Source organism: Lepidochelys kempii, chromosome 12, assembly GCF_965140285.1.
Source record: "Lepidochelys kempii isolate rLepKem1 chromosome 12, rLepKem1.hap1, whole genome shotgun sequence".
Taxonomy (NCBI): Eukaryota; Metazoa; Chordata; order Testudines; family Cheloniidae; genus Lepidochelys; species Lepidochelys kempii.
In genome coordinates this window covers 3,545,831-3,558,342 of record NC_136391.1, presented here as the reverse complement: position 1 = coordinate 3,558,342, position 12,512 = coordinate 3,545,831, and the positions used below count along the sequence as shown (strand labels likewise).

Genomic DNA, 12,512 nt, shown 5'->3' with positions numbered 1-12,512 from the left:
TGTACAATCCTCCCTGAAGCAGTTCTCCAGAATAAGCAATTATACTAAAAGCACTAGTACCCTTGAACCTCTCTGCATGAGGACAGGTATTGGTCTCAGAAGGGAGTTATCACATTGCAGAAGTCTGTGCAAACAGATTATTCTGACATCAAAAATACTGATTGGCCTGATCTTTAAGAAAGCCCCAGTTATTGCTGTAGCACCTTAGAGACTAACCAATTTATTTGAGCATAAGCTTTCGTGAGCTACAGCTCACGTCATCGGATGCATGCCGTGGAAACTGCAGCAGACTGTATATACACACAGAGAACATGTGGGGTGGGAGGAGGTATTGTTTCATGTTCTCTCTGTATATATAAAGTCTGCTGCAGTTTCCACGGTATGCATCCGATGAAGTGAGCTGTAGCTCACGAAAGCTCATGCTCAAATAAATTGGTTAGTCTCTAAGGTGCCACAGGTACTCCTTTTCTTTTTGTGAATACAGACTAACACGGCTGTTACTCTGAAACCAGTTATTGCTGGTTTACTGAGGACCAGTAACTTCCTGGTTTAGTTATGAGCAGAAAATGTAGGAGACCGGGGTCCTTGCTTACAGAAACTTTTCCCTCTCACAGAGCATTATATTTCACCATACGAATGCTGCACACAGTTGGGAGATAATGGAGTCTAAGTGGTTAGAGCAGGGGATAAGGAATCATGGGTTCTAGTCTTGGCTCTGACACTGGTTCCTGATGATGTGACCTTGGACAAATCTCTGTTCTTCTCAGTAGCTCCATCTGTAAAATGAGGATTTATACTCTACCTCACAGGGGTGCTGTGAGGATCAAAATTGTCCTAAGATGAAAGATGCTACAAAAATGCCAATTATTAATGAATAAGCCCAACTTACCTAATAGTTAAGATCACAGGCTCGGGGGCTCCGTTCACACTGAATTTAAACTCCTCTGTGAACTCCCCCAGGATGGTGGAACTGAAGGAGATCTGGATGGCTTGAAGTCCACCTGGCAGAATGATGCCTTCTTTGGGGTCAAAGGTAAAACAGGCGCCCAGTGCAGTAGATGGAGGGATCAAGTTAAAGAGGGCATCAATGGCTCCTTTGTTATACAGGATTGCCTGCAGCAGTAAAAGGGAAGGAATGGAAACATACAAGGAACCTTTACTTCTCATAGATTGAATTGATTTGTTTTCTAATTAAATGATTAACATCTGAAAAGGGGAGAAGTGATAAGACATTGCCTGTTGGAAGCCAAGGGAAATACAGTGAGCTAAATTCTGCACTCAATTAAAACTGCAATAATTCCAAATAAATCAAGAGAGTTATTCTGAATTTACACCACTGCAACTGAGAGCAGAATATCCTCCACTGTAACTGAATTTGCAGTACAAGATAGATACTGAACACAGATATCTGTGCTTTCAGAAAAGTCCCCAAGAGTAGCAAAGAACAGTCACATTGTTTCTGATGAAACATCATACAATCATATTGCTCCTGATGGTGCCAATCCAGCAACATGCTGAATGCATTTCACTCCTTCTGTAGCCAATAAGCTGAGGGCGCTTGGCACCTTGCAGACTTGGGTGGACTGGGTTATCACATTGATAATGCCCACTGTTGTTGTTTAGATCTGGGAGCATAAACCAGATTGCGAACAGAAAAAATATGACCTTGTCATGATGAGAGAGATAGATAGATAGACGCATTTTTCAGACATCCTTTCTTGGGAACTATTATTGTATTTATTAAATGGTTGTTTATCCCTCCTTTGAAAAGCACTTTGGGGTCCTCTGGTGAAAGCTTCTATAATACAGAAATGCAAAATATTATGAGTTCATTTTTATTAACCTACTTATCTTATTTTGCTGGACACCTTTATTTTTATGTGACGAGGGCACCTGCTGTTTATTGTACAAAGCCAAGTAGTACTCAGAAACCCAATTATTGCTAATTTCAGAAGTATCCAAAAGTACTGGGGTTCAATACAGACCCTTTTTTATTTTCCTTTATCTTGTTGGATCAGCTCTGTCTTAGCTAAACTACAAAGGCCAGTGAACAAGGAGGGCAAATATCGGCATGACCTGTTCCAAACAATTTTAATCTCATAAATATTCACAACCACAATCTAAGACTTTCGCAATTGTTTGTGACAAATTGTAAGCTTGGGGCTGGATTCTGTAAATTGCTGAGCACCCACAAATCCCATTGTCTCGAATAAGAGATGTAGGCCTCAGCTTCTCTCCAGATCATACCCTTTATACTAGTCAAAAAGTCCCCACTACTATCAACAAACACATTGTTTCACTGATTAAGTTTGCCTTAGGCAAAATTATAAATTTCTTCAGTGCTGCAGGGTGACTTCCTGCCATTTCCACAGACACATTTCACCTGTTTTACAATATCTCTCTCCCTTTTGTCCTTGTAGAATCTAGCAAAGAAATTGAGGGAGAAGCATGAAAATGTGCCTTGTTTTTTTAAATTCTGGTACTGCTGCAAAGAATAGTTGCACACCCTCCTATTCCTCATTGAGGAAAGAATAAAAATAATCATACACACTTTCATGTATTTTACTCCTTAGTTATACCAGGTCCTAATATAAGCTACCCCTAAGTTGAAGTTTACTCTCTGTGTAGCTGCCAAAAACAGCACTGACTAAGGGCAACATCTAGTTGTTTAAATTTTTCTCAAGTAAGGAAAATAATAAATTGATAGAGAGAGAAGCAATAAGGCATCAGCATTAAAAATGCACAGAGTACAAAATACTTCTGTTAAGAAACACCTTAAGCATGTCCTTCCCCGCCACAGTGGGGCTTTCAAAAATGTCCAACATGATGCATTACCTCATTTAATACCTCTTTAGGTTGCTGTGCTTTTCATTTTTGCTAATATTTGATGCCATTGCTAATATTTGCTTCACTTGCAGAAACTCTTAACTCTTTCAGATTTATTTCTAAAGTCCTCATTGCAAAGAGAGAAAGGGGTGGGAAGAGATTGATGGGCAGTGAACAGCATTCAGAGTCATTTGCAAGTGGTAATTTGCAGTCAATAGAATCATAGAATATCAGGGTTGGAAGGGACCCCAGAAGGTCATCTAGTCCAACCCCCTGCTCGAAGCAGGACCAATTCCCAGTTAAATCATCCCAGCCAGGGCTTTGTCAAGCCTGACCTTAAAAACCTCTAAGGAAGGAGATTCTACCACCTCCCTAGGTAACGCATTCCAGTGTTTCACCACCCTCTTAGTGAAAAAGTTTTTCCTAATATCCAATCTAAACCTCCCCCACTGCAACTTGAGACCATTACTCCTCGTTCTGTCATCTACTACCATTGAGAACAGTCTAGAGCCATCCTCTTTGGAACCCCCTTTCAGGTAGTTGAAAGCAGCTATCAAATCCCCCCTCATTCTTCTCTTCTGCAGGCTAAACAATCCCAGCTCCCTCAGCCTCTCCTCATAGCTCATGTGTTCCAGACCCCTAATCATTTTTGTTGCCCTTCGCTGGACTCTCTCCAATTTATCCACATCCTTCTTGAAGTGTGGGGCCCAAAACTGGACACAGTACTCCAGATGAGGCCTCACCAATGTCGAATAGAGGGGAACGATCACGTCCCTCGATCTGCTCGCTATGCCCCTACTTATACATCCCAAAATGCCATTGGCCTTCTTGGCAACAAGGGCACACTGCTGACTCATATCCAGCTTCTCGTCCACTGTCACCCCTAGGTCCTTTTCTGCAGAACTGCTGCCGAGCCATTCGGTCCCTAGTCTGTAGCGGTGCATTGGGTTCTTCCGTCCTAAGTGCAGGACCCTGCACTTATCCTTATTGAACCTCATCAGATTTCTTTTGGCCCAATCCTCCAATTTGTCTAGGTCCTTCTGTATCCTATCCCTCCCCTCCAGCATATCTACCACTCCTCCCAGTTTAGTATCATCCGCAAATTTGCTGAGAGTGCAATCCACAACATCCTCCAGATCATTTATGAAGATATTGAACAAAACCGGCCCCAGGACCGACCCTTGGGGCACTCCACTTGATACCGGCTGCCAACTAGACATGGAACCATTGATCACTACCCGTTGAGCCCGACAATCTAGCCAGCTTTCTACCCACCTTATAGTGCATTCATCCAGCCCATACTTCCTTAACTTGCTGACAAGAATACTGTGGGAGACCGTGTCAAAAGCTTTGCTAAAGTCAAGAAACAATACATCCACTGCTTTCCCTTCATCCACAGAACCAGTAATCTCATCATAAAAGGCGATTAGATTAGTCAGGCATGACCTTCCCTTGGTGAATCCATGCTGGCTGTTCCTGATCACTTTCCTCTCATAGAAAAGAAAATAGACGAGGTGGCATTTCCCTTAACCTCAGGAATCTGTAGGATGTACTGAATTGAGGGTTGTTTGAATGCTCCAGCTATTAGCCATGTCTATTGTACAAAACCTATGTCAGCATAGCCCTCAAGCATAGACACCATGTATGCTGACAGGAGGCATTCTTCTGCCGACATAGTACCACCATCTCCCCTAACAACATCAGCAATGCTGACAGAAGAACTCTTCTGTCAGCACCTTTGCATCTATACTGGGGGGTTTGCCGGCAGAACTACATCAGCTATGGGCATGGATTTTTACACCCTGATCAACAAAACTTTGTAGTGTAGACCTGGACACCGTGTCTTCTTAACAGCCATAGCACAAAGGTGCATTGCATTTAAGGCCTGAACCAAAGCCTACTGAAGTCACTGGAGTCTTTTTGCAGAGGAGTAGCTATGTCCTCATGCTATTTTAATGCATAAAGTGCTGCTCAAGCCACAAAACACATCAGACATAGGAACCCTGCACTAAGGATACTGCAAGGAGAAACGTGCACCCAGAAGTAGGCAGAGGTCACTTCTGGAAACATACACACCATTCACACCATGTAGATGAAACCCGGGGTTTGCTCATTCTGAGCTTGCACTGAGGACACCCAGCCACTCTCAAATCAAAATGACCCAGTTACCAAAAGCTCTGGGGTTCATGAGTCTCCATACTCTGTAGGATTACCTCACCTTTGGCTGTACAGTAAGCAGTCAGTACTCTATAGTCTACATGCCATGGGCCTATCAGCACTGCCCTATCTGCTTACCTCATAACTGTGTGTTGACCCAACAAAAACCTTTCCAATATCTAGCTGGTCGAAGCTGAAGAGGAGCTTGGGGCCCATCCCTTCCCCTTTGATGCGCAGGGGGAGCCGGGTCTCACGGCCTGTGAAGAAGATCCCATTTTCAATACACAAAACACAGGAATTGCCAGACTGGGTCAATCCTATCTAAGCCCAGTGTGACTCTGGCTGACTAGGCCATGCTAGAGTGTATTCAGGTCAATTCATTTCTGTAGATCAAAGTAATGGTTAGATGTATAAGTGTATATTCAGATGTTTAAACTTCATGAAAACTAGTGAAATGCTACTGGTATTGTTTTTGCTTATCTGTTCCTGTCACAATGGAATAGCAAACATTTACATGGTAAACACCCTTGTAACTAAGAAAAGGAGGACTTGTGGCACCTTAGAGACTAACAAATTTATTTGAGCATAAGCTTTCTTGAGCTACAGCTCACTTCATCAGATGCATTCCGTGGAAAATACAATGTGGAGATTTATACACACAGAGAACATGAAACAAAGGGTGTTACCATACACACTGTAATGAGAGTGATCAGGTAAGGTGAGCTATTACCAGCAGGATAGCGGAGCGGGGGAAGGGATACAATTGCAAACTGGATACAATTAACTTAGGCTTGAATAAAGACTGGGAATGGATGGGTCATTACACAAAGTAAAACTATTTCCCCCTGTTTATTCCCCACCACCACCACCACCACTGTTCCTCAGACGTTCTTGTCAACTGCTGGAAATGGCCCACCTAGATTATCACTCCAAAAGGTCCCATCCCTGTCCCCCCACTCTCCTGCTGGTAATAGGTCATCTTACCTGATCACTCTCGTTACAGTGTGTATGGTAACACCCATTGTTTCATGTTCTCTATGTATATAAATCTCCCCACTGTATTTTCCACTGAATGCATCTGATGAAGTGAGCTGTAGCTCACGAAAGCTCATGCTCAAATAAATTGGTTAGTCTTTAAGGTGCCACAAGTCCTCCTTTTCTTTTTGCGAATACAGACAGTTGCTAATAACCTTGTAACTAACTTACCCATCAAAGAAATCTTGTGAAAGGCTAATGAAGGACTTAAGGACTTTAACAGAAATGCTAATTTCACAGCAAGAGGTCATTATATATATAGTCAGAGGTCAAAGGTCTAAGTGCTTTCCTCACTAACCATCATTAAAGGAAAAGGCCATGTTAATAGAAACACTCTCAGCTTGCTTTCTGTGTGAAGAGACTATACATACGGATTCAAAGAAAGATCCTTTTTCTCTGGACTGTTTGGATTCTAACAGGACAGAATAACTGAACGAGAAAACAAAGATTCCCAGAATAATTCTAAGTAGCCCTGAAAGACTTTTGGGAAACTGGCAGTTTATTACATTACTTCCACCATTTGGAGTTACAAACTGTAATTTACCTATTGTTATATTTTACCTGCTTTAATCTCTCAGAAACTGTAATTCTTTTTTCTTAGCTAATAAATCTTTAGTTAGTTTACCATAGAATTGTCTGCCAGCATTGTCAAATCTTACTTGGACTCCATGCATGCTAGTGAATTGCCCTATAGCCATTTGAATTTGATGGGAATAATATGTGGGCACAGGCCCCATTACAGAATTGTGGGGGCCTGTGCACTATGGAAATTAGGTCCCCCATCTTCCCTAAACTAGACAATCAAGCACCCCTGTCCCATACAGGCCCCAGAATGCCCCTCTCTCTTCAACCCACACAGAGACCCCTGAAAGCCCCTCACACAACCCTGAATGCCCCTCTTGCTCCATGCACAGCCCCCTGAATGCCCCTCCTACCCCCCACTTCCCACTGAATGCCCCTCTTGCTCCACATACAGCCACTGAATCCTCCTCCCATTCCCTACAGTCCCTGGATCCCCTTCCCATCCCCCACAGCCCCTTGAATCCCGCTCCAACTCCCCACAGCCCCCTGGATAACCCCCTTCCATCCCCTACAGCCCCCTGAATCCCCCTCCCATCCCCCACAGCCCTTGGAATCCCCCTCCCAACCCACATATACACCATCAGCCCTCTACCAGCCCCACCTATCCTGACTGCCCTCACACACATCCCAGCAGCGCTGACATACATCCCGTTCACCCCAGCTCCCAATACTTTAATGCCACTGGCCACAGCCGCCACCATCCCCTGCTCACCCCCAACGTGCTGGCCCCCACCTCCATCCCCCCAACATTCTCCACTCCCTCCACCATCCCCCACTCACTCCCAACCCCTCACCCCATAGCCCACCTGCTGCTCACCCTTACCCCCGCACCCACCATCTCTGAGAGTTTCCTAAGCACTCACCGGCGCCCTCTGCCCCCAGCTCAGTGCTTTGCTCCCACCCCAGGCTCGGGTGGATCCTTCCAATCCTGGCCGGGCAGCTCCGTTCACTCCTGCAGCCTGCACTGCACTCACACGCCCTTGCACCCCTCAGGTTTGGCACAGCCACCCCTCCCTCCGTCGTGGAAGGGGCAGGGTGGGGAGGGGGGTGGGCCAAATTTGAGTGAGTGGTGTTGCACTCTGGTGCAAGGGGACACAGCGCTGTTCAGTTGTGGGGTATTTTCCTGGTTGTTGGGGGGTCCCCTGAGATGGAAGCCCTGTGCAAGTGCATAGAGGACACGTTGGTTAATCCAGGTTGGTGTGGGTGTAAGATTTATAGTGACCTTAAATGGTCACTTCCTTGCTTTTAAGTCCTTGGGTTTCATAAATGACACAATAGGCAAGGAGACTGTAGTCATTTAACAAATTTAACCTGGTTTTTAAATACAAATTTTTGTTTATGGAAAAACATATTTTGTGGTTTCTTTATAGCTTTCATTTTAGCTATTCTTTACAGTTCAGATAAGTGGGATGGACATAGCACTAGACTATTAAATTAAACGAGTGACTGGCACTAGACTCAGGAATCCAATGGAACTTTTCCATAATGAACTAAGAAGATCTAATTTAGAGCTCAGTCCGACAAGGGGTGCTAAAATAGGGCTTTACAATGGAAGCTGGTTGCAATCTTACCTGTGAAAAGGCTACTTCCTTTCCTTAATACCTCCTGATTTACCTCACAGGGTACAGAACCCTGATTTGTGCTGTGTTGAGCTAATGGAAAAGTGGAAGAAATCTCTGTACATACTCAGTCAAATCTGAAAGTGAATTTTAATTGGACTGTTCTCAGCTCTTCCATGTTTGTTTTCTACAAACACTCAGAGCTTAAGTTTACTAGCATGTATACCTAGAAAAGCTTATTCTGAGCTCAAATATTTGCCAAAAGCAAATTTCAAATGGCCTCTCTCCTTAACTGTCAAATTTGCAAGCTGTGCTGTATTGGCTAGTTATGCAGTCACCTGATCCAGAGACAGAAACGACACTGAGTAATGAGCCAAGGCCCCTGTGCAAGTGGACCTATGCAGAGTCCCACTCATATGGGTGCAGAGATTTGCCTGCATCATTCTTCTGCAAGATCAGGGCCCAATAAAGTAAGAACTGCAAAGATTCATAATGGGCTGCTTGCAAGCACTCTGTGCATTATTCACTGAGGAAAGTTGAGAACACATGAGAAATTTTTGAACTAGAATATGAAGCAAAATTCAATAAATAATTGATTAAAGATTATTATTTGCATTATAGTTACCCCTGGAGACCTCAGCCAAGATCAGAACCCCATTGTGACGGTCCCTGCCTTGAAGATCTTATAAGACAGGTTTCAGAGTAGCAGCCGTGTTAGTCTGTATTCACAAAAAGAAAAGGAGTACTTGTGGCACCTTAGAGACGAACAAATTTATTTGAGTGAGCTGTAGCTCACGAAAGCTTACGCTCAAATAAATTTGTTCGTCTCTAAGGTGCCACAAGTACTCCTTTTCTTTTTATAGTTAAGACAATGGAAGGTTTGTTATTGCCATTTTTCAGATGGACTGCTGGGGCACAGAAAGATTAAGTGACTTGCCTGAGCTCACACAGTGGGAAGCTGTGGAAGAACAAAGATCTCCCAAGTTCCAATCCAGTGCCTTAATGACAAGACCATCCCTCCTCTTAATCATTGCAATTACTTGCTGAGTTCTAGTTCTGCTATTACTGTCAGTCTAACTGGGTGGATTTCCCTCGCCTGTAAATATCTTGCATCATGCAGCAGCTTTCCTTCTTTCTCCTTTCCCTCTGCAATCTTCCCATTTATTAAGGCTCTTCCCTTAGTGCTATATTTTGTTCCAGATGTCAGCAAGGAAAAAGCCTCTTCCCTTTGCAGCATACTGGGGGACTCCAGTAGAAAGTTGAGTAATACTCCACTGGTGGTAGACCTAGAAGCCCAGGCTAAGGAGCAGAATGTTAAACATGGGTTCCTGGGCAAGGGCTTTTCAAACAAATCTTTCCTTCAGTAGGGCTGAGAAGTGAAGACCAACCCTTGCAGCTGGCAGCTGGGAAGACAGTTTGTTAACAGAAGCCCTCTTTAATTACTGGAGGTGATGTTTGCCAAGTAAATCATATGCAATTACTATGTAAATAAAAAGTACTTGCATGACATCTGTATCCTTTAGCTTAAAGCCTTATGGAAGTCAACAAATGACTGTGCACAGACCATAGATTGTACTATCCAGCAGCTCAACGGGAGTTTGGCTGCCAACAGATCAAGGGCCTGATGTTCCCCTCCATCTCAGAAACCCACAGGCAGGGAAATACTCCACTAGGAAACCCACAGTGTTCCATCTCCACAGCCTCCAGCTCAAGAGGAGTGCCTTACAGCAAGCTGAGCAGGACAGACATCAAGCCCCAGAGGAACTGCCCAGTTCCAGGAATGTTTCGTGCTGGTTTTAGACAGCAGAGTTTAATGGCTGTCTCCACAAGGGGTAACAGGCAGGGACAAAAAGAAAAGGAGTACTCACGAAAGCTTATGCTCTAATAAATTTATTAGTCTCTCAGGTGCCACAAGTCCTCCTTTTCTTTTTACGGATACAGACTAACATGGCTGCTACTCTGAAACCTGTCATTAGGCAGGGACAGTGAATCAGTCACTTCTATCAGAAGACGCTTCCATGCCAGTGTCAGCTGAGATGTGCATACGGTCACAAAGGGAGCAGGACTTAGGCGGCTCTCAGCTGCAAATCCTTGGTAGCCACCACTGCACTGGGCCTGGAAAGCATTGCACTCGGTCCCCAGGGGGCTGGATGCATCTAGACTCACTTTTCCTCCTCTCCACCCACATGTATGGAGAGAAGCATTAGGATTACAGGACTTGGTCCTGATAGTACTGCCACATGCCAATCCATTCCATAAAGCTCTGCAAGACTGCTCAGGGAGAGGGGCTGCTGCTTGGCTGCGTGGCAAGACTTTAGGATGGGGCCCTGCCATCCATGCAGTCATGCCATATGAGCCATAGTCCAGGCAATGATTGGGAGCCACAGGCCAAGTTTGTAACTGTCTGAAAATTTGAGAGTGAAAGCTACTATATTATGTGGTCCATATAACACAATGACAGACCTTACTTCGACCTAGATGAGCTCAGTGTAGTTAGTGACTTCCAGACATTGCATCCTGAAGCTTGCCTCTGGAGTAGCTTAGCACCACCGGAAAGCCTCACACCAGAGCTAATGTTGGCTATCCCATGACATGAAAACCAACCACACTAGTATGTTATGCTTATTGTGCCTTTGGAAATGCTGTACCTGAGATGTCACAGTAGATGGTCCTATGATAGACTTTGGCTTCTCGGGGCTTAAAGATCACATTAATTTCAGCTGTAGAATTTGGCCAAACATCTCCCTCCTAAAACAAAAAAGAATAGCGCAGTTTCAACTACAGATACACAAGTTAAAAAAGAAAAAAAAAGGAAAAACTGAAGGCATGAAGCCATTTGGATTTACTAAAAAACATACTGTAAATATAACTTCCTTATTAAGAGCACTTCATGTTACAGGTTTCTACCAACAAATAACAAGGATAGCATGAATATTATATCCCGATACTACTACCTGATTAAGCATACTAGAGAAATTTAAGAGACTGACCTTGTAAACCATAGAGAGACAAAGTGGGTGAGGTAATATATTTTATTGGACCAACTTCTATCAGTGAGAGACAAGCTTTCAAGCTTACACAAAGTTCATCTTCAGGTTTGGGAAACTTAATCAGAGTGTCACAGCTAAAAACAAGGTGGAACAAATTGTTTAGCATAAGTAGTTAATACATGTTTCAAGGAACCATTCAAGGTAAAGTGACCTGTTAACATGAAAGAAAGTGGGGGGGAGCAGTTGGTTGGGGTTACAGATTGTTGTAATAGACAGTGTCTCTATTCAGTCCATGATTTTTAGTGTCTAGCAAAGTTATGAATAAAAGAGCTCTGAGTAAGCTCGAAAGCTTGTCTCTTTCACCAACAGAACTTTGTCCAATAAAAGATATTACCTCGCCCACCTTGTCTTTAGGATGACCAGACAGCAAATGTGAAAAATCGGGAAGGGGTGGGGGGGGTAATAGGAGCCTATATAAGAAACAGACCCAAAAATCGGGAATGTCCCTATAAAATTGGGACATCTGGTCACCCTACTTGTCTCTAATATCCTGGGACCGACACGGGTACAACAATACTGCATACTACTTGCAAACCATAAAGCATCTCATTTCATTATAGAGCCATTGGGCCCAATTTTGATCTCACCCTGATTCAACAACTTCCAAGGAGTTATCATGGATTTACACAAGTTTAACTAAAAGTCAAATCTGTCCCAATGGCTCTAAACAAAACAAAACCCAGCCCAAGTTGTCTGAGGCTTTAATCTAGCAGAAGAAGAGGTAAACTGAAACACAAATGATAGTTTTCCCTGGCTTAGTTAAAACAAGTCTGTAATAATTATTCAGTGCTCTTTGTTCTACTATTCCTCCAGTTAAATATAACTAACTCTATCACTTCACATCCTGGCAGTCTATTCCCAGAGCAGGTGTATGGACACATGCAGTATGCAGCTAATTTTGTTTGCCACACTATCTACTGTATGAGGTTTAATGTACATCTTAACAGCTCTCTGACTTTGTACATTTCTCTTTAAAAGGACTATGTCAGGGCTGACTCAGTGGCTAAGCAGTAAGGTCTGACTCTCCATCCTGGTTGTCGTGATCCTCAGAGCAGAGAGCTGCAGAGCCCACCAATTCTGTCCCTCAAAGGCAAAGAGTGCTTGTCTACATGAACACTTAGTTCATGGCAAGCTGGAGTGTAAAACTCCCTCACACCAGCCATTACACTAAGATGAGAAAATCACCTTAACCTCTGGCTAGAAGGACAGTGATTATGATGGAGGTATTAGAAAAGATGGGGATGTAAAGCAGAGGAAAACAGGATGCCTGTAGGCTTACAACTGGAACACCGATGTTGCCACT

The 12,512-nt window shown here is 43.7% G+C and overlaps 1 protein-coding gene across 1 annotated transcript in view; it reads right to left on the bottom strand.

Annotated features, from left to right (window-relative positions):
* HYDIN (HYDIN axonemal central pair apparatus protein) overlaps positions 1-12,512 on the bottom strand; it is a 427,107-nt gene that overhangs the window by 269,703 nt on the left and 144,892 nt on the right. Inside the window, exons 10-12 of the mRNA XM_073307159.2 lie at positions 10,808-10,907; positions 5,122-5,240; positions 890-1,113 (exon numbers count right to left, since the gene is read on the bottom strand). Of these exons, the coding sequence (XP_073163260.2) occupies positions 890-1,113; positions 5,122-5,240; positions 10,808-10,907 (443 nt within the window). The remainder of the gene's footprint in view (positions 1-889; positions 1,114-5,121; positions 5,241-10,807; positions 10,908-12,512) is intronic.